We start from the raw sequence: 22,611 nt of genomic DNA, 5'->3' as shown, positions 1-22,611 counted from the left end.
TCTCCCACCAAAAGAACTGATGAGGTTGGGATCCAGAAACAGGGGAAGAGAAATAATGAGCATGCCCATTAAAATGGGCCACATAGTCATTCATTCTTCATCCAACCCTGTAGAATCTTGGCTCCACATCACAAATCTAACCATCTCAAAACTTTTTTCCTCTAAAGATATGTAGAAAGATAGATAGATAGAAAGATGAATAGATAGATTGGTAGATAAATACATAGATGCCATTTGGAGAGTGTCACGAATCAATTCGCGACATTTCCCTTTTGTGAGAAGCCGCGAACTATTAGTGGAAAACTCACTATTTTTCGTTCAGTTAACCGCTCATTAGGACGGAAGCTTTGTCAAATCAGTTTTTCATTGTCATACGTGATCGTCTCTGTGTGAGACAGCGCTTCCGATGAGCGATTGTTTTGGGCGCGTTTCGCTCACTCGACCGTTAGAAAATACGGCTTAGTGCTCCGCCTTTCTTTCCCATGTATTTGAATTCAGCCCAGTTGTTGCTGCGACGGAGAGAGGTCCTGTGCGAGCAGTGTGAGGTCAGCTAGTACCCAAACTCCACAGTTCTTCAGTACTTCCATTCTAGTTCAACTTGGGTGATACGCAGCATTCATCGACTATAGTATTTCCTTCTTGTATTTCCCTAGTTATAAGAGTTAATTAAGGTGTTTTCCCTAGGTGTAAGTATTTAGCTTCTGTGTGAGTGAGCGAGTGCGTCTCATTTAATTTGATTTGAATTGTAACGTTAAATTTATTTTTTGTAATTAATAAATTTAACTTCTTTTCCTTGAGCTTAATGTAGAGTAAAAATCTTGTTTCATTTCTCCATTATTAAGCTTATTTTCCATACAGCTCCTAGCTTGCATAAACGTTGCTTTCATAACTGGTACTTAGACCAGTCTTGTGGTATTAACTTAAAATCCGTTGTGCCAGATAGGAGTTAATGCATCAGCAAGAACCTGATGTTATTATTATTAGTATTAGTTATTTATTGTCAGGGGTGATGTAACTTTCTCCAGAGGCTAACAGTACAGTAATTCAGCAATTGGGAGTAATTAGTCTCTGCTGTGTACTGTTGAGAAAGTTTGTAAATTCTCGTTCTGAGAGAATCGTGCGAAGCAGGCCAGCGTAAAGTAATCGTTGTTTGATTTAGTAAGACAATCATTGTCCCTGCTCTTCAGTATTATTGAATATTATTATCAAATTAAATAATATTTAACCATTTATTTCAAAAACACAGTGTTAATATAAAAACCCCGTGACAATTGGCGACCTCATTCCAGGATATTAACTCCTAGCTCTAAAGCTATTCACGAGATAGTGCTCACTCATTCATATTTAGGTATTTATCATTAAAGTTTATAGGCACAAGCTTACTGGTGTTTACCGTTAATTTAGCAAGTGAGTTTTTGCTTTATAAATCAATAGAGTACTTAACTCTAGTTTATTTTTGGTAACGCCAGACGATTTTATTCGCTCCTGGGAAGTCGGCGTACCCATTGTGTTTATTATTGAGTCTTCCCAGTCATTTACATTTTTGATTTATTATTTGCCAGTTAACTAGATAAGACTGGTCACCACTAGCTTGTGTCTGTACTCTTTACTTTTGTTTATTAGTATTCGTCGCTAAGCAGTCAGTACTCAATTTCGGTTTGCTTAATAAATTAGCGAAATGGCTACTACTGTATTTTTACAGGAAGCCAAAGAAATGGGTCTTTCGGACCCAACCGAAATTAAAGAGTATATACTCTCACGGCATAATCAGGAGCAGCAGCGCGAGAATGATGCCCGTGAAGAGCGTAAGATTCAGCGCGAATACGAGCGAGAACAGCGCGAACACGAGCGAGAACAGCGCGAATACGAGCGTGAACAACGAGACAAAGAACGAGAACATGAACTTGAAGTGCTGAAGCTCAAGCGAGATTCCTTGGCTTCAGACACGTCTGGTGCAGTTGGTCCAAGCTCCACGAGCGTTCTTCCTGCACATGTCCTGGCGACCCCACGCATCAAGCTTCCTTCATACAAGGAAAGCGAGCGAATCGAGCCGTACATAGCTCGTTTTGAGGACATGGCAGACATGTATCAACTGGATGAGGCAGCTAAGCGGATCCAATTTCTTAGTTTATTTGAGGGCCCTGCCCTCGATATTCTCCACAGAATTCGTGGAGACAATCTCACATATGAGATGATGAAAGCTGCACTCATTAAGGCGTATGGTCTCACAGTAGACGACGCCAAAGTTCAGTTCATGCGAGCTCGTCTCCAAGACAAGGAGACAGCTGTTCAGTTCCTTGATCGTCTCACAGCTTACTTAAATGAGTGGATGGAGAAAGATGAAACTCCTTCCACGCGTGAGGGGATAATTGACCTTATGCTGCGTACACAGCTAGAGAGGTCGTGGCCTGCTGAGCTCATAGCACAGCTTAAGATCTGCCAGGTGAAAGATGCCAGCCAAATGGCAGAGAAGGCTGATGCATTCTTTACTGCATACGGGTATCAAGCTCGTAAGCAAAACACCTGGAGCAGAAAAGATACTGCCAAGTCTGGGAAGCCGTCTCAGACTGAATCCCAGCACCAAGGCCATTCTCAGAGTAATGGCCAAGGTCCAAAACCGCAGTGGAAGGACCAGGGGCAAAACACTCAGAAACCTGAGTGGAAGAGGTACAACAAGTACCCTAACCAGCAGCAGTATCAGCCACGCAACCGACCGTTGGGACAAACTTTTCCACCACCAGCTCAAAAGAGGCAGGAAGCGAATGCAGCCTTCATTCCTCAGCAGCAACATGGTGGTCACGTCCCTACCAGTGTGGGTACTTCCCCACAGTTCACTAGTCCCACAGTGACAGTGAACCCCCCTCCACAGATGGCCAATGTTCCATCTTCCCAATATAACCCTCAAGGCACAATGTTTGCCACATCAATTCAGCAGCCTCATGAGTGGCTAGCTGCTTCCTCCACAGGCCCTCCCACAGGTGACAGTACCTTCCTTGTTCAGCCAGGGTTTGTGGGAGACATTCCTGTGAAGGTCCTGAGAGACAATGGTTCCTCAGGTTGCTCTGTCAAGCAGAGTTTAGTTCGGCCTGAGCAGTATACAGGTCGACAGATCCATGCAAACCTTATTGATGGATCAGTGAGATTGTTCCCTGAGGCATGTATCCAGGTGGCATCTCCATTTTATACTGGTATGACACTTGCAGTTGTCATGCCAGAGCCTCTATTTGACTTGATAGTAGGCAATATTCAAGGAGCCAAGGATTGTTGCTCCGATGATGGCGCCACTCAGACTTCGGCTGCTGCGGTAACACGAGCCATGGCTGAGGCTCCAGACTGTGTCACCCCAGTGATCATTGAATCGCCGCAAGATCTGATGTGCAGTCAACTTGTTGTACAAGAACAACATTCTGACCCGACACTTGCTGCCGTGCGGAATAAACAAAAGGGTCGAGTGATTAAGTATTCACGGGGAGGTCGAGCCAAGTTCCTTTGCAAACAAGGACGGCTCTACCGTGAGTCACGAACACCCGAGGGCGAGGTTCGACTGCAGTTTGTCGTTCCCGCCAAGTACCGCCCAGCAGTGTTACAATGGGGTCATTGTCCAGCCTCAGGAGGTCACCTGGGCAAAAGGAAGACCCAGGGCCGTATCCGAGCTGACTTTTTCTGGCCAGGGATGGGACGAGACATAGATAGTTTTGTCCGTTCCTGCAGTGTGTGCCAAAGTATCACCACTGATCAGGGACATGTCCTTCCTGTGCCGTTCATAACCACACCTGTAATCTCTGAGTCAGTTGAGAGACAGGGTAGTGGTGAAGTGGGTGCAGACCTGACGTCTCGCCCATTGGCCCCACAGGACACATTATGTCCAGGGCCTGTACATACATATTATGTACCGTAGGTTAAGGGGGAAGTTGAGAGGCGACTTGAGGCTATGGAAGACCCAAGTTTGCATAAGGATTCTCAGCTTCCCGGTACTAATAGAAGTACTGTAGGTTAAGAGGGAAGTCCGAGAGAGAACTCCGCAGAGGCGACTTGAGGCTATGGAAGACCCAAGTTTGCATAAGGATTCTCAGCTTCCCGGTACTAATATAAGTATTGTATTGTAGGTTAAGGGGGAAGTTCGAGAGAGAACTCCGCAATGGCGACTTGAGGCTATGGAAGACCCAAGTTTGCACAAGGATTCTCAGCTTCCCAATACTAATATAAGTATTGTAGGTTAAGGGGGAAGTTCGAGAGAGAACTCCGCAATGGCGACTTGAGGCTATGGAAGACCCAAGTTTGCACAAGGATTCTCAGCTTCCCAATACTAATATAAGTATTGTAGGTTAAGGGGGAAGTTCGAGAGAGAACTCCGCAGAGGCGACTTGAGGCTATGGAAGACCCAAGTTTGCACAAGGATTCTCAGCTTTCCGGTACTAATATAAGTATTGTATTGTAGGTTAAGGGGGAAGTGAGAACTCTGCAGAGGCGACTTGAGGCTATGGAAGACCCAAGTTTGCACAAGGATTCTCAGCTTTCCGGTACTAATATAAGTATTGTATTGTAGGTTAAGGGGGAAGTGAGAACTCTGCAGAGGCGACTTGAGGCTATGGAAGACCCAAGTTTGCACAAGGATTCTCAGCTTTCCGGTACTAATATAAGTATTGTATTGTAGGTTAAGGGGGAAGTGAGAACTCTGCAGAGGCGACTTGAGGCTATGGAAGACCCAAGTTTGCACAAGGATTCTCAGCTTTCCGGTACTAATATAAGTATTGTATTGTAGGTTAAGGGGGAAGTGAGAACTCCGCAGAGGCGACTTGAGGCTATGGAAGACCCAAGTTTGCACAAGGATTCTCAGCTTCCCGGTACTAATATAAGTATTGTATTGTAGGTAAAGGGGGAAGTGAGAACTCTGCAGAGGCGACTTGAGGCTATGGAAGACCCAAGTTTGCACAAGGATTCTCAGCTCTCCGATATTAATATAAGAACTGTAGGTTAAGGCACAGGTTGAGGACCCGTGTGCAGTTCGAGGCTATGGAAGACCCGAGTTTGCACAAGGATTCTCAACTTGCCGACCATAATCGTGTGATATAATTAATGGCGACTTCGAGCGTACTTTTCGTAGCATGTACTGATTGCTAGGCAGAGAGAGTAATTGTAACGTAATAAGAATTTTGTCTGACACTTTTGATGCTCCACCTTAATTGGTTTTGCAGGTTCAGCAATGGGCGTAGCAGTTTTGCTGTGCGGGCCAGCTGATCGTCTGCCGCACGCTGCCGCCTCTTCTCCTCTGCCTTCGTCGTCGCCGTATTATTTACTGTGTCATTTTACACGTAGGTACAGTTACACTACAACTGTCACCCCTACACCGTGTATTACATACACCACGCTACACAACAATTAGTTGTCAGTGTAAATGTAGCGAATTTTCGCTCAGTTTGACCTGAGTACAGGATTTTCACCGTCGTCACGGAGTTTTTCCCTCAAGCTTGCTTCTATTAACGTAAATACGAGGTTTTTTCACTCACTGTCGACTGCGATTTTCTCCTGTAGCAGGATAGCACACACACCACAGTGTGAATCTTGTGTGACTGAGTTAGGATTTATATGTATGTATATTGAAATCTTTCTTCTGAAGGAAGAAAGATTTAATTTTCATGGGGCGTAATGTCACGAATCAATTCGCGACATTTCCCTTTTGTGAGAAGCCGCGAACTATTAGTGGAAAACTCACTATTTTTCGTTCAGTTAACCGCTCATTAGGACGGAAGCTTTGTCAAATCAGTTTTTCATTGTCATACGTGATCGTCTCTGTGTGAGACAGCGCTTCCGATGAGCGATTGTTTTGGGCGCGTTTCGCTCACTCGACCGTTAGAAAATACGGCTTAGTGCTCCGCCTTTCTTTCCCATGTATTTGAATTCAGTCCAGTTGTTGCTGCGACGGAGAGAGGTCCTGTGCGAGCAGTGTGAGGTCAGCTAGTACCCAAACTCCACAGTTCTTCAGTACTTCCATTCTAGTTCAACTTGGGTGATACGCAGCATTCGTCGACTATAGTATTTCCTTCTTGTATTTCCCTAGTTATAAGAGTTAATTAAGGTGTTTTCCCTAGGTGTAAGTATTTAGCTTCTGTGTGAGTGAGCGAGTGCGTCTCATTTAATTTGATTTGAATTGTAACGTTAAATTTATTTTTTGTAATTAATAAATTTAACAGTTCTTTTCCTTGAGCTTAATGTAGAGTAAAAATCTTGTTTCATTTCTCCATTATTAAGCTTATTTTCCATACAGCTCCTAGCTTGCATAAACGTTGCTTTCATAACTGGTACTTAGACCAGTCTTGTGGTATTAACTTAAAATCCGTTGTGCCAGATAGGAGTTAATGCATCAGCAAGAACCTGATGTTATTATTATTAGTATTAGTTATTTATTGTCAGGGGTGATGTAACTTTCTCCAGAGGCTAACAGTACAGTAATTCAGCAATTGGGAGTAATTAGTCTCTGCTGTGTACTGTTGAGAAAGTTTGTAAATTCTCGTTCTGAGAGAATCGTGCGAAGCAGGCCAGCGTAAAGTAATCGTTGTTTGATTTAGTAAGACAATCATTGTCCCTGCTCTTCAATATTATTGAATATTATTATCAAATTAAATAATATTTAACCATTTATTTCAAAAACACAGTGTTAATATAAAAACCCCGTGACAGAGAGATAAGTAGGCATATTGCTGAAAGAACCAGTATTTTTTGTCCTTTTGGTGTGTCTCCATAAGTTGGTCAGGGATGTGGGTAAGGTCCAGTACATTATGCTTAGATTCATGTAACATTGAAACATATCACATATCACATAGGTCAGTGAAGTAGTTAACAGAGCATTTGTGTATATTGATACCTCAGGAAATGAATTTGTGTGAGAAGTAGGTGTGGAATAGAATTTGTTCAGTGTGTCACATCATGAGTACAAAATGTCACAGGAATATGATGTAATAATAAGCAAGTTAGTGTGTTTTGATCAGAAGATACACAATTGATAAAATTTTTTATTTCAGGTTGCTGAGATGCATGGGGAACTAATGGAATTCAATGAAAGACTGCATCGTCTTCTTCGTTTGAGAGAGGCACAGGTCAGAAACAAGCATGGTACAATTCTAAGTTATAAATATACTGCATGTGATTGTGTCTGTATACTGCCCCCAGAATAACTAGATTTCATATGTATGCAGCTGTAACATTCTGTAATCTACCAGTTGGATGATTTATACCTACATATGGAAAAGTTTATTCAGAAGATGACAATGGTTTTGGCCAGACTTTGGCCCTCTTCAGTTACTTGTTTTCTCTTGTAATCCAGGTGAAGCAACTACGAGAACAGTTGGTAGAGCTGAGAGGTCCCTTGCCAGAGGGTGAGGAAGGGGAGGGAGAGGGTGAGGAGGGCCTTGTGGAGGGAGGTGGAGGTGAAGGGAGAGTCAGTCCTTCCTCACCCTCCCCTTCCCCACCCTCCCCTCGAACGCTCATCAACATATGGATTCCAACTGCCTTTCTCACAGGCTCCTCCTCTGACACCCATCATGTTTATCAGGTGAGTTAAGGACTTTAAGAAATCTGGAAGTTTTTTGCTCATCACATCATTGACATATAAGTTGTGCTTGTATAAATTGTCCTTACCAAAGTCTCAGTATATTACATTGGTATTTACCAGTGCTTAAGGTTGTTTTTTTGTTATTGACTGGTGCTACCCTGCTCTAGCAGATAACAGCAAACACGTACTGGAGAGAGAGAGAGAGAGAAAGGCTTTCCATATGGATATATGCTATGTACAGTATGTACAGTATTATGTACTGAAGAGGAAAAAGGAGGAGGTAAACAATGATCTACGAAGAAAAATAAATGGAAATTTCTATGAAAATTGGAAGTTATCCTGGAAAGAGGTGCGGAAATGTAGAAGTGGCAGTGGAAGAAATGTGAAAGTGTGAAGGATGTAAATGGTAGATTATTAACCCATGGTGATGAAGTAAGGACCAGATGGAAAGAATATTTTGAAAGCCTGATGAATGGGAATAGAGAGAGCAGAGCCACTGTAAATATGATTGGTTTTGGGGGTGTGCAGAGAAGGTATGCAGTGCCAGGAAATGTGACACTCACACAGGTGAAGAATGCTGTGAAGCAGCTGAAAAATGGGCAAGCAGCTGGGGTTGGTGAGGTGTATGCTGAGATGGTTAAGTGTAGTGGAGAGAGGGGAATGAAGTGCTTGTTGGAGATTCGTAAGAAGGCCTGGAAGAGTGAAGCTGTGCCAGCAGAGTGAAAAAAATGCTGTGATTGTACCCATGTACAAAAATTAAGGTGAGTGAGGTGAATGCAAGAATTATCGTGGCATAAGTTTATTGAGTGTTGTAGGGAAGGTATATGGAAGAATTATTATAGAGAAAGTAAGAGAGATATCAGATGTCCCAGTGAGTGATGACCAGGGTGGCTGTAGGAGTGTCAGAGGATGTTATTGTCTCAGTGGAATCTGAAGTTTAAGTTGCCTATCCCTAATGATAAGACATTTGACCCTGTATATCCAACCCCTGCCCAGATATATGTACGCATTGGGGATGAGGAGTGGAATGTGTACCGGCGTTATGCCCAGTTTCATGCCCTCCACCGTGCCCTGTCACGAGCCCATCCGCCCATCAGAGCCTTCATCTTCCCACAGAAAAAGACTTTTGGATACAAGGTGGGTGGTTGAGGAGATATAATGGTGTACAAGTTAAGGCCAGTGGAAAGAGATTCAGACGGATTAATACCCTCACCATTGACCTACTGGAAGGATCTGGCATGCAGTTGTGTTGCATTTGGAAATCCAGTCGTGTACTGGGATGGTTATTACGTGGGCACACCAGGGATGTGTCAGAATACCAGCCAATGCCATTCTTGTATGTCTTTACCTAACCTTACCCAAGTCTTCATAAAATATTATTTACCCACATTTTACTGACTTCTTTTCACTGAGGAACTCCAAAACTGTTGAATGTCATTGATGTTAATATATGCACTAATGCTGGTTGGTATACTTGTGGCACACAGTCACCACCCTGAAGTTTTGTCTAGGCAGATGATTTAGTCATAGCCAGACAGGTGCATCAGGTTTCATATTGTTATCAGTATCATCCATCCATCCATCCATCCATCATCCAAGTCAGTATTGACCAGTAAGGAGTGTTAGGGGCCTGGGACTAGGCAGCTTAGTCCAGAGATTAAGGCAAAAGGAACCAGTATCTCAGCCTCAGTGTGATTTTCAGTTCTGTTATAAGCATGGGGTGAAAGGGGAGCCTACTCCCTTGACAGGAATGCTTAACTAATTAGGCACTGAACCTTTAGAGATCCGTAAATTGCCAGTACAGTATGTGTTTTTAACAAGTGTCGGTCATAGAGCATACAGTATTAGAATCACTGACCAAGCATTTGACTAATACTTACTATCACTAGTATACTATCCCGTAGTTCCTATCCTATGAATGTGTGGGAAGTAGGATGGGGATGATAATGTTACAGAAGTCAGTCATGCATTGAATGTGTTGTACAGTCAAACTTCTGCATCCTCTCTGTTTGCAGGATGAGAGTGTGGTGGAAGAACGTCGAGTGCGACTGCAGACTTACGTACGGCGTGTGGTGAACCTGTTGGCTAGCTCACATCCCTCCCTCACCACCTCACCTGACAAGCCCTCATTCACTGCCTTGCTACCCTTCTTCTCGTGAGTCTCTTTGCAGATACCATATATTGCTGTAGATTTGCATGATCTTTGTCCATGTATCTTTAAGTGTCATGTTTTCCTGTACTTTGATGAAGGAATGAATGTGAATATTATGTGGTGTGGATGTGAAAGTACTGTAGGTGTGTTTTGTGTGTGTGATGTGGTAGTTTTGTATGGTATTAGATTTTATGAAACTGAATGTAATTGACTTAAATGGAACTTCTCTGACTTAACTGGACCCAAATGACATTACATTGGCTTGATTAATCATGAATGAGTTTGAAGAACTGAATTTAACATGATTAAGCCTGAGCTCACTTGATTAGATCTGTGTGTTGATGTGATGTGAATGATCCTAAATAGACTTTACCTGATTTTTCTTACTAAACCTGGAGTGCTCTGAATAGAACTCAAGTGAATTTATCTGGACTGGAATCTGTGTAACCTAAATGGACCAGTTTCCCATGATCTGTCAGCTTTAGCCTGACTCCACCTGAATTGAACTGAGATGAATCCCTATACACAGTGTGACTATTCGGTGTATTTGATGATAATTAGGACAGGCAGGAATACAATGAGCCATTCCATTTGTTGTTCTGTTGGTTTCATGCTATGATGCAAGGACAGTAGGCTGTTAAAGATTGAGCTTTTTGGAAATATCTTCTTAATTTATGTTTTACTCTGTCTACTGTGGCCTAAAATTGTCATCTGTGTACAGTACATTGCAGTATGTGCTGTAACATGACTTGAGCACTGTGATATGATGCTAGTTGTGAAGAAGTGCATTGGAGATACTGTAGTGCCATTGCATTTTCTTATTCTGCCACTGAACCACATGAAATAAGTGTAAAAAGGCAAAAATCTTCATCAAGTTAGTGTGGGACTGTAAATTAAAGGAAATTACTAAATTAACCTCAAGAGATAACAAGCTTTAATAGACATTTTTTTTTTCTCCTTTACTAAGAACTAAGCAGCTACATCCAAAGAGTGACTTAAAAAGAGGATTTGCTGCTTGACCTTACTTATTTCCTCCATCCTCCAGTGGCATGCTGTCACTACAGGATGGCAATACAGGTAGTAGCATTGGCAGGAGTGACATTTCCAGCACCAGGAGCACTGTGGGATGGTGCAGTCTCCTGTCTTGCTTTTTGTAACCACAAGTTGAGATAGATGAACTATAGCCTTACTTATTTCTTCCTTCTGTCAGTGACATGCCAACACTGCAGGATGGCAGTAGCAGCAGTGGAAGTGGCGGTTCTGGCACCAGGAGCAAGACGGGCCGGCGGAGTGTCTTGTCTCGCTTTTCCACTCCACCCATCGACCCAAACACTGCCATGCCAGAAACACCACAGTACAATGGCTTATAGGTATCATCGTAGTGATCATTTATCCTTCATTGTAGCCGTATTTCCAGTCATGGTCAGCTGCTCTTGTGCATCTCCACCACTAATATCATTTTATTATGTCCTCCTGCATACCCAGTTCTCTTATAATTATCTTGCTTCACATCATCTGAATCTGTCTCCATAGAGCTGTAGCTTCCTTCACTGGCTCCCTGTGTGCCATCATAGCTGGTTTTACTTCATTCATTCTCACTACATGTCCATACCATTGCAGTCTCACCTCTTTCACCCTCTCTTACACACATCACTCCTGTTCTTCCTTACCATTTTAAGTTTTTAGTCCTTCTGTAATTGAAGTGTCAGTAATCCTCATTAGCATTCTCATTTCCCTTATCCAGTATGTTATCTTTTTCAGCTATTATTCTGCCATATATACTGTACAGTATACTGAACTTCCAGAATTCATTCCATTTCGTCACATAAAACCCCGCGTGAATATTTATTCTTGATGCCAAAGTAATCTCTATATTCTCTTCATCTCTAACATCTTCAGATTATTTCCACACTACAAATTTCTTTTATTTATAAAGAAAAAAAAATTATTTGTTGAGAATGGGGTACAGTGCTTTTGTTTTTCCAAGAACAAGAGCTTCATGTGCCTTGCTCTTTCCCACAGTAAATGATACCCAATATTGTACCGGTGCAGTAATTTATTTAGTTTACTTGTACACAGACTATCTGTGAATAATATTGAATCTATCATGAGAATTTAGAAATAACTCTTTGCAGTAACCTACCCATAATACTGTTACAGTGGAACAGATGATTAAGCATGTATCAGCAGAACAATGTCAAATCTCTTCCAGATCAGAACAGAACCATTTCACAGTAGCCAGAATAGAATATGTAAGATGTCATGGTAGTGACAGGAACATGTACTGTGCACTTCCTGGAGCTCTGAGATATCATCTGTATCTTTTTGTCATTGCATACTCATACATGTGCTGTAACTTAGTATTTCCTGGCAAATGCCTCATTGTGAATGATAAACTCAGTAGCAGGTAGTAACCTCTATGCATTCTCACTGTTCATTGCAACAAATGAGTGTTGCAAAACATTTAATTTGTATGCTTGTATCATCATCTTTGTAAATGCTTTCTGTGTGCTGAGCAGCTTGACAGTATAAGATCTGTATTATTTTTAGACTGAGCCCTCAACATACATACTGGTATATCTACTTTCAGGAATTATATGTATAGGATTTTTTTTTTTTTTTTTTTTTTTTTAAGTAGCATGTATGCAGGCACTATATGGTATATATACAGTATATTCATATAGTTGCTGTCATATACCAAGCTTGTATGTATCATCTCTGGAGTGTATTAGAGAGGTTTTTGTGTACTGAAACCCATCTCCCTCTCCTCAAGAGAGAGGCAGGGAAACATGTAAGTATATTCTCACACAAAAATTGTGGTGTGAAGTGGATTAGGGAATGTTCCGGGTTTGAGATCATTCACCAAGGTGTGAATGTCAATAATTTGGGGGATAAATTCAAGCTGCCCCTCCTTCCTCGTTGTCTTCAAAATTATTAGAAATTACTGTCTTGAAAATGTTTTTTTTTTTTTTTTTTTTTAAACACTATAATAAAGTTTGAGGCTTCTCAGCCCAGACCCTTCATCTGCTGCTGTTTTGTCCATGCTGTCAATTCAGAATAGTAGCATAGCCAGAGGGGTGGCTGAGGTGAGACTGGCCTTCGCTGTAATATGTCTGGACACCTCTAATTCCCAGGGGAGTTACACCAGACCCTTCTAAAGAGTGCTTTGTCTGCCACTTCATAATTAGGCTTGGCCACGTCATTGAAAAAATCCCAGCTACACCCCTAGTTCCCATACATCAGCCTAAGGATATGCCTTGTTTTTATTTATGTATTTATTTATATATTTATATTTTGTGTTTGTTTCTGGGCATAGACTTGACAGCCTGTTCTCTAAGGCCCAGCAGTCCTCCTATGTGTCACACACCTTCACATGTCACTGCTATGGCACTAAAGCCCACTCGTGATATTGAATACTGTACATGCTAGGGCATTCTTTTTCAGGGCTGATATGTTGGTATTAGTTGAAGTATTTTTATGCCATGTTGATGAGTCTTGTGGAAAATCAGTCATCAGTGTAACCAAATTCAAATCATCAGATGTTTCTTTCCAGCCTGGGATCAAACTTGCTTCCATTCAGGCAACAGATCACTTCTGACCATTTGACTTCTGTTGCCTCATGGAACAGGCGAAGAGTATTCCAACAGATGCAGAACGGGAATTAGGTAGGATTATTGTTATTACTACTTTTATTATTATTATTTCAATAGTATTACCGTATATTGTAAACTTGTTCCTTCAAACTAGATTTAGATCTGAACAACGCATTAATTTATATGTTAACCACTTATTATTCCAACTCATTTTATGCCTTGATAGCAATCTTGCCATGTGTTTTGTAACATTAGGGTGTTTGAATGTGCATTTATTTGGATGAATGTGTGACTAAATTTGTGTTCCTGTTAACATTTATTGGTTATATTTGCCTGTGTATGTTTGTATGTATTTATGGGTGTACGTGCAGTCTCATTGAACCAAATATAGTTGTCAAGAGTATCCCATATGTATGGAAAAATGGGGTGAAACTAATAATATGAAAAAATACAGTATCATAAACCGCTTAGGTAAGGGTAACTAAGAGGAGAAGGATTTTCATATTTTATAGCAAGAATAATGGAAAGAATGGAAGGACTGAGAAGAAAAGTACAGTACGTTATTTTGTAACAAATAAGAACAAGAATTTGCTTTAATCACAGATACAAGGGTTAATGAGAAGGAAAAGAAGTGGACACCCAACTTAAGGTATGGTAGCAAGGGACGGAGCTTGGCTTAATCACCATACGAATAACAGCCTTATATTTGATTTAGTCCACAGCCCTATGAGAAACGGAAACAGACCGGGTGAGGTTCATGAACAAACTTACAATGATTACCCTATTGTAACTTAGGCACTGGATTGGGATGCCTTCATGTGGTAGCACTGATATAACCAGGTGGCTTTGTTGCTGGGTTGTATTAACACCTCATCTTCACCCCTCTCACCCAAAAGGAGGAGTGTGGACTACTTGAGAAGGGCAACTTCAGCTTGTAATCCACTGGGTTCTTGTCCACATGAGCCAGAAACTAAGATTTGTTTATACAGGATGATGATGAGTTATGAGAGGATTTTTCACTCATGTTTCCCTGTCCTTCCTACAAAAACGCATTTTAGTTAGGACAGGGAAATGGTGGTAAATTTGTATGTTTATGAATCTCAGTCCACCTTCTGCTCCAGGGTGTGGTAATCTTTGCTATTATATAGTAATTCCTTTGTTATCACACATAATTGGTACTGTGCCTAGTGTGTGATAATGAAAATTCACAATAACAAAAGCAGAGAATCTATGGAATTTATCCTGGTTGGTAATGGGCACCCCAAGTGTAAATACACACATACTTTTATAGTAAGTATCAGAAACACACATAGGCACAGTTAAGTTAATAGAAAATGATGAAAAGGGCACAGTAAGGAAGAAATATATACCATAGATAGACCTGAGATGGGCTTGAGGTAAGGGGTTCTGAGGCAAGGGGGTGGAGAGTTAGTGATCTCCATCACATGGGATTAACTTTTCTAGTAGGGATCCATCTTTTAATCCCTCAAAGCCATTAGAAACAACAGATTTAGCCCCATCATTGTCACAGAAACTGGCTCAGGTGCATGATAATTAATTTTTTTTTTAGCCAAAAAATACATGATAACTGCAGGAGTGCAGATTTTCATCTAGCAGTGATAAAGAAAACCTAAGTGTGCGATAATCAAGGAATCACTGTACTGTTTTTACTCTAACTTGGCCTAGCTCCTTGTTTTTAGCAGCTTATTTCCCATAGCTCAGTGACAGGAAAAGACTATGCCATGGCTCTGCATCTTTCCCATAGCACTGTTTCGTTACTAGCACCATATTATAGCGTTCTCTCGTTACATATCAGAATTAAAGAAGGAGGGATGGCAATTTGAGGCCAAGCTAGAGCAAAATATATATATATATATATATAGTCATATATTTTGACATTCATTTTCACTGTTAAATAAGCTACAGAAGAGCCCCAGTGGTCTAGTGGATTAAGATGATTGTGATCCAGGTAGATGTGGCCCATATGGGTTTACTTTGAAGGGGGTTAATGTTGCTTGGATAATGCCACTCGGGAAAGAGCAACTGGTCACTTGCTTTCAGTGTCAGGACTAAGTAAGCTGACCTCAGACCCTTGTATTCCTGATGGGGCAATAAACGACTGGATGACAGACAGACAGGTAGATAAAGAAAGATTGCCTGCTAAAGATACATTGTTACATGTTAAGCTGATTTGCCAGTTCAGACAAGTTCATATCATCCACTGTAAGGAAAAATTTGTGATGTTTTGGAAGGCACTGATTTGTAATGAGGACCTCTTGTATTATGCAAGAGATATTTAGAACATGATCCACAGGCCAGGGCATCTCCTTTGTTTCATGATGGGCCAAGTCTGTTTTTACGCCAGATATGTTTTCCCAGGCTCATTTCTTGGGTGGAGCAGTGGAAATGTTAATCATGCAAGGAATTGTGTGTGTTACAGGTTCAACGCAGGAATTTTATTACATCCCCTATATACAGAAAATTTTAAGTGTAATTGTTATGTGTTATATCTTTCTTTCATTGACAATAATTTGTGTAAAAGTACCTACTTAGGCTTTGATTTATATATAAATGCTGGTATATATATATATATGTATATATTTGTGCAGGTATAAAGTATATATCGAATATTGTAAAGAAAAGTATATGTATATGTTCCGGAGAGTCATATTTACGAAATACTCATATATTTTATATTTAGTAAGAGCTTTTATATGATAATCAGTATTTCCTATTATTGTAAGACAAACTAATTTTATAATGGAACTATAAACTGTTAATGAGTGACAAGAATGGAGTGAGACTCTGAACCACAAAATGTATCGATGTTGCACTGGATGGCTGTCTCTGCTTCACAGAGTTATCTTTTGTCCATTCCCCCTGAAAGACAGTGCTACATATTTAGCATATTCTTTGTATTAGCCAGTGAAACTGCTCATGATGCAAATGGTTTTATACGTTTCAGTTTTTATTGTATTTAAATACAGTAGTATTGGCTGTAAAATAATTGTCACACTGTAATTCTGTATATGCAGTACATACATATATATATTATTGTATAGGTTTAATAATGACTATTGTTTATAAAATCATAGTATGTTTAAAGTTTCCTTTTCAAATGTGGATTACAGAACAGTGAACACCATCCTCCCCTCGATGTAGGCTTGAACTGACACATTTTAAAACTGCTGTGTACCACTTCTTGTAATCCTAAGTTCATCTGGATGTGAACCCAGTGGGCTGCAGGAGACGGGCCACTTCTGCCAGGTAATCCTAGTCATCGTTTGTTCAGGTTATGTTGAAGAAATGAGTGTGTTGAGAAAGTGATATGCATGATGTGAGTATGTATTGTGGTGTGTAGTGTATAGTGAATTGTTCAAGAGCTATATTTTGTGTTAGCACTGAAGCAGGGAAAGGTGATGGCCTTATCATAGTCTGATGTACTTTTTTCTGCTGAGAAGCAGTGGACGGTGACTGAATAAGAACGTAAGAAAGGAGGATAACTACAGTAAGCCGGATGGCAGCAAGACCACTAAAATTAGACTAGGATAACAAATAACTTAGAGTAGAGGAGCAGTGAGGTTTAGAAATTTGGTGACTGCTAGTTGTTTTTCCAGCATGTTAGTCCTGCTAGGGACATAGGGGTTGCTCCTTTGGCTTATGTTACCTGGGCTGCAGTAACCTAGTCTCTGGCATGCCTGAGCCAAAAAAGGGTAACTAAACCTGAATGTCACTTTTACCATGAGACTGCATACTTTACATAACTTAGGGTCCAACTCTTCCAGGTCAGTCAGTCTTTCCTTGCTTTGATGGCAGTGTGACTCTAACGGCTAAAGAGCAACGTTAGGATTTTGCACCATTCTTATAGTGTGCAATAAACTGGTTGTCAGACTTAAAAACCAGTTTTACACTTTCGACATAAAAGGGGACATAGTGAAGAATTTGTGGACCCTACCTAATAGCATGTAAATATCCTACAGACCAAGGCTGACACATGCAAGGATATTGGAGCCTTGATAAACAATACAAAATTATACAAATAATCATAACCCATGAATGATTCTTTGAAGTATGACCAAGATACCAAAGCATACTGTACTAGAATGCATAATTCATCAGGGCAACAACCAGGAGAGCATCCAGGTCATATCCTTTATATTCCTCCTTTGATCTGTGATTGCCCTAGGGTAATATAAGATGGTGACCACAAACTTTGTGTTATGCTGAGTGTTTTTAGGCCGACTCCTCGTACTAAAAACACTAGCTACTGAGCGGGGTCCTCTTTCCGGACCGGAAGTAATGCACTAACAAAGGAACAGGACATAAAAACTAGGCAGTCCACCTTTAACACATCTATTACCTTAATTCTAACACCTTGACAATATTACATAGAATGTTATTACGGGCAGAGGATACAGATATACAAAGTTACGTTAGTACAACACGGGATGTTCACACATTCTATAATTATGCTTTACAATAGGTTAAGAGTCCATAAGTGAATGAGACTAAATTGCATTAAAGTCCAAAAGGTCTTAGTGTGCTGGGGCAATCGAGATGTCTGGGCTTGATGGGCCGGGGAGGGATTATTACTATAAAAGAACAAGGGGAGTAGAGCATTATAATTCACTGGTTGGGCTCGGCGCGGCAACTCTCGCCCACGCGTACACTGACAAGGGGGGGGGACTACTCTAGACTGGACTTGGGAATAGCACTAGTTGTACGAGCCCAGAACTTATAGTCTTTTCCAGGGGAAGGTATTTACAGACACTTTTTGGTGTAATCCCGCTGGTTCACTCTGTCACTGGATCACTATCTCTGTCTCACTACAGGAAAGGAAAAGTCACTATTCTTGCCCGAGTTTCTGGGGCGATATCACTTTGTCACTATAAGGTGTAGGTCCTCGCTCTGGTCACGGTGCAGGGAGACCCTCTTGCCTGGGGTCTCGACCTGTTGTAGGCCCTCCTCTGGTCACGGTGCAGGGAGACCCTCTTGCCTGGGGTCTCGACCTGTTGTAGGCCCTCCTCTGGTCACGGTGCAGGGAGACCCTCTTGCCTGGGGTCTCGACCTGTTGTAGGCCCTCTGGTCACGGTGAAGGGAGGCCTGTCTATGTTGGCCCTAGGGACTGGGGCCAAACAGGTGTAGCAGACGGGCCTGACGTCGTAGGGTCTGCGGCAGGGGGAGGTCGGCGTCGACGGGTTGCTGGGCTCGCCTGGGGGTCCGAGGGCTGCGGAGGTCTGCTGGGGGACGCGCCGTCAGGTGTGGGCTGCGGCCTCGTCTCCTGCTGGTACCTGGGGAAGACAAGAATTTCCCGGGGGGTGGGAGGTAGGTCCCGACTGGGACCGGGCCTCTGTTCAGGTGACACTTTTGGGACAACTCTCCCGGGTGGTGTCCAGCTACTCCTGCAGGAGTTAGCTGACTTTAGAGGACACACGGAGGCCGTGGTCTCTCTTGCACTTATGGAGGGTAGCACAGAGGCAACTCTCTCTCTTGTCTTCACAACTGCCGTGGCACCAGGTTGATCGGTCCTGGGACCCACTTGTGGCTTTGTGTGAGGGTCTCTTACCCTTGGAGTGGCTAGGGGTGTGAGCCCCGTACAATCCACTATTGGGCCTCCTGCCATATTTGTTATAGAGGGTTCTCCTCCCTCGTCAAAGGACCTCCTGTCCTGGTTGTGGCAGAGGGCATTATGCCCTCGTGGCTCACGGTGGCAGAGGATACAAGCCCCTCGTGGCTCACCAGGGTTGTTGCGGCAGAGGATGGTACTTCCCCGTGGCTCGCAGTGGCAGTAGGTGTAAACACCTTGTGGCTCACCTAGGGACCTCCTGTCCCGTTGGGGTGAAGCTGTGGTCGTCACCACAAAACTACGAGGGACTGATGTTGTATCAGTCCCACCCCACTGCTGTCGATGGTCAACCCGCCGTTGAAGTTGTTGCGGATCTTGGCTCACCTGGCGTTGGGGCAGTTGCGGGAAGAAGGAGCACAGGTCAGTGGTGGTTGGATGACCCTCTTGTCCTGGGTCATTAACCTGTCCGTTATCTCCTCCTCGGGTGGTGGGGTGGTGGTGGCCCGGTGGTGGTGTGGGGGGTGGCGGGGCGGAAGGTCTGGCCGCGGGCATTTTACTTTGGATAGGAAAAAAGAAAATAATGGAGAATGAAAATAGGATGGGAATGGAGGATTAGGAATAAGGGAGAAAATTTTGAAGCTAGAGGAGGGGAAGGGAGAAGAGAATATGAGAGATGATGTGAAAGGAAAGTGTGAGGAGAGGAAGATGAGAAAGAGGAAAAGTAAAGATGGCATGGAAGATAAGGGAAAGTAAGGAAAAACTAACGAGGGAATAAGAGAAAGAGAAAACGAGGATGGAAAAGGAGAGGAAAAATATGGAATAAAGGTAGTGTGAGAGAGAGTAGCAAAGGACAAATAAATGATGGAGAGAAAGAGAATTATTGGAGAGGAAACAAAATGGTTGAAAAAAATCGTAATGAGACAAAACAGTTAGGAGAAGGGTGCGTAAAAAGAAGCAAAAATGTATGGAGAGTGAAATGAGAGGTAGGGGATGATAAAATGAAAGGGAGTTAAGGTGAGGCAAGAGAAGCTTAGGAGGGAAAAAAGAAAGGAAGAGTGAAGGAGGGGAAGATGAGAAGGTAAAAGAAGGAATGAGGTAAGAGGGAAACGAGGGAAATAGACGTGAGGAGAGTTAGGAGTAAGGGAAAATTATTAGACAGCAGAGAGCGAGAGCGTAGTTGTAATTTCTCCAGAGATTAAGGAAAGGTAGTGCTTCTTGGGAGAGGAAAATGGAAGGAAGGCAGAAAAAATAAGTGTAGAGTGAAGGAAAAAAGGAGGGAGCAAAATAAAAAATGAAAACTAGCAGGAGGGAATGAAGGAAGAATGAAAGCAAAATAAGAACTGATGGAAAAAAAGAACACCGGGAAAAATGTGAATGAAAGTGAAAAGAGCAGTACGAGGGATTGAAGGAATGGTTACAGCATCGAGACAAGACGGAATAAACAATTGGAAGTGAAAAGTCGAAGAATGGCAGAATAATGGTAGGTAAACGAACTGAACGAAGAGAGTAATGGAACAGTGAGGCAGTGGGAAAGAGTGAAATTGGGAAAGCAGTAGTAGCAGCCTCAATGGACAAGCTTCAGTCCATCTTGCAAATTTTTGGAGGTGGAGGGGAAGGGGTTAAGTGTCGTACGTGCATCTTGGTCTTCCGCTTGGGTACATCGGCGCCACGGCGGAAAGGCGTCCTTCTTGAAAACCCCAGAAAGGAATTGAAGTAGGGATTAGAGAAACAGAAAAATAAGAAAGCAGAGTACTAATAGCAATAATTGTAACTCCAGATTCATCTGAATGTGAACTTACTGCAGGCTGGTTATCCTCCTCCAGTCCACTATCCTCCTTTCAGGGAATAGGGAGGGAGCCGTGGGGCGTTTGAAGAACAAGCAGCAGAGCTGCTCAAGTATGTCAGTGTCACCGCGATAAGGCGCCCCCCGCCAGCACTCTACGTAAGTGATTGAAACAAGAAAGCATGGGAAAAGAATGATGAAGAGGAGATGGAGATGGAAAAACAGGAGGAACAGCGATAGGTGATGGAGGAAGAAAGGAGGGGAAGAAGAAAAGGTGAGGAATGTTAATAGAAAGTTTCATTCCCGATCCAGTTTGTTAGCAGATTATGTTCAAGTTTGTTTCTTTCTAGCCACTTATTTAATCGATCAAGATTTTCCTTAATATTAAAATATTCATCCACCTATATGCAGATGTCAAAATATTAACATCATCCATTAAGATATTTGTTCTTGTAGATTATCTCCATCAGAGCAAATTTCATAACCGATTCATCCACATTCGCATCCACTCACACAATGCCGTAGCTCATCGAAACACTGAATTCCTCAATCCAGGCTTCCATACATTGAAGTGTACACCCAACTGAAAGTCCTTATATTCAAATAACATTAGTTCTCGAAGTATTCAATGATTAAATCCACGTACATTTCATTGTACTGCCTCTGAGACAATAGAGAAGTTTGAGACAGTATCAGTGTAGTGCTTCAGGTGATTCGTGTGAGAGCGAGACGCGCTCGTGGGAGGCAGGGGACAGAGGTGGAGGGGGAAGGTGGGGGACAGAGGGAGAGGACGCGTCAGTGTCTGTTGGTCTGTGATACAATGCGTGGTCGTTAGAAGCCGGGCGAATCTTTGGCATCTTTTTATTGTAAGTATTGATCAAAGTTACGTTTCTATGACCCATATTATTCATACTGAGAGCATGGAGGTGTGAGAAAGCCTCGAGTTTGCAGCGATAGTCTCTGAGGAATGTAGTGATATGGAACACGTGTGGCCTTTCTGTAAAGTTGTTGACTACCCTTAGCAATGTCGGGTACAGGCAAATAACATCTGATAATTACAAGTTTTCCATCAATTAAAAAAAAAAAAATTGCTCACACCTTCGAACTCAAGTATTAAAGACAATTATTTCGGCTTCTTTCCCCCCCTCCCTCCACTCTCTCCCTTCCCTCCCCCTCCATCCATATTCCATCCCCTCCCCCCTCCACCCCGTCCATACTTCCATCCCCCCTCCATCATTCTTCTGTCTCTCTTTCCCTTTTCCCTCCCTCCTCTCCTTCCCCCTCCTCTACCCCCTTCCCTCCCCTCCCCATCCTTCCACCCTCCACCCCGTCCATCCCCCCCTCCGCTTTCCATCCTCTCCTCCATTTTCCCCTCCATCCTCCCCACCATTCTCCCCTCCATCCTCCCCTCCCTCCTCCATCCTTCCCTCCATTCACCCTTTACCCCGTCAATCCTCCTCTTCCCCCTCCATCTTCCCTCCATTCAGTTTATCCTCTCCTCCCATCCCTCCATCCTGTCCATCCTCCCCTCCCATCCCTCCATCCTGTCCATCCTCTCCTCCCTCTTCCATCCCGTTCATCCTCTCCTCTCATTCCTCCATCCCGTCCATCCTTCCCTCCCACCCCTCCATCCCCCTTCCCACCCCTCCGTCCCCCTTCCCACGCCTCCATCTCATACATCCTCCCCTCCCCCTCCACCCTGTCCATCCTCCTCTCCCCCTTCATCCCGTCCATTCTCCTCTCCCCCTCCATCCCGTGCATCCATTCCTCCCCCTCCATCCTCCCCTCCCCTCTCCATCCTTCTCTCCCCTCCCCTCTCCATCCTTCTCTCCCCTCCCCTCTCCATCCTTCTCTCCCCTCCCCTCTCCATCCTTCTCTCCCCTCCCCTCTCCATCCTTCTCTCCCCTCCCCTCTCCATCCTTCTCTCCCCTCCCCATCCTTCTCTCCCCTCCCCATCCTTCTCTCCCC

The 22,611-nt window shown here is 42.9% G+C and overlaps 1 protein-coding gene across 1 annotated transcript in view; it reads left to right on the top strand.

The window, feature by feature from the left end:
* The window catches only part of LOC145403639 (sorting nexin-29), a 31,224-nt gene extending 17,852 nt beyond the window's left edge, over positions 1–13,372 (top strand). Inside the window, exons 14-19 of the mRNA XM_080275319.1 lie at positions 7,020–7,094; positions 7,322–7,549; positions 8,546–8,686; positions 9,565–9,704; positions 10,912–11,071; positions 13,255–13,372. Coding sequence (XP_080131445.1) covers positions 7,020–7,094; positions 7,322–7,549; positions 8,546–8,686; positions 9,565–9,704; positions 10,912–11,071 — 744 coding nt within the window. The 3' untranslated portion in view covers positions 13,255–13,372. The remainder of the gene's footprint in view (positions 1–7,019; positions 7,095–7,321; positions 7,550–8,545; positions 8,687–9,564; positions 9,705–10,911; positions 11,072–13,254) is intronic.
* Positions 13,373–22,611: the final 9,239 nt, after the last annotated feature.

The sequence above is a fragment of the Coenobita brevimanus genome, chromosome 61 (assembly GCF_032717465.1).
Source record: "Coenobita brevimanus isolate Jiangsu-jjx chromosome 61, ASM3271746v2, whole genome shotgun sequence".
NCBI classification, from domain to species: Eukaryota; Metazoa; Arthropoda; class Malacostraca; order Decapoda; family Coenobitidae; genus Coenobita; species Coenobita brevimanus.
This window is presented reverse-complemented; position numbering and strand designations above follow the sequence as displayed.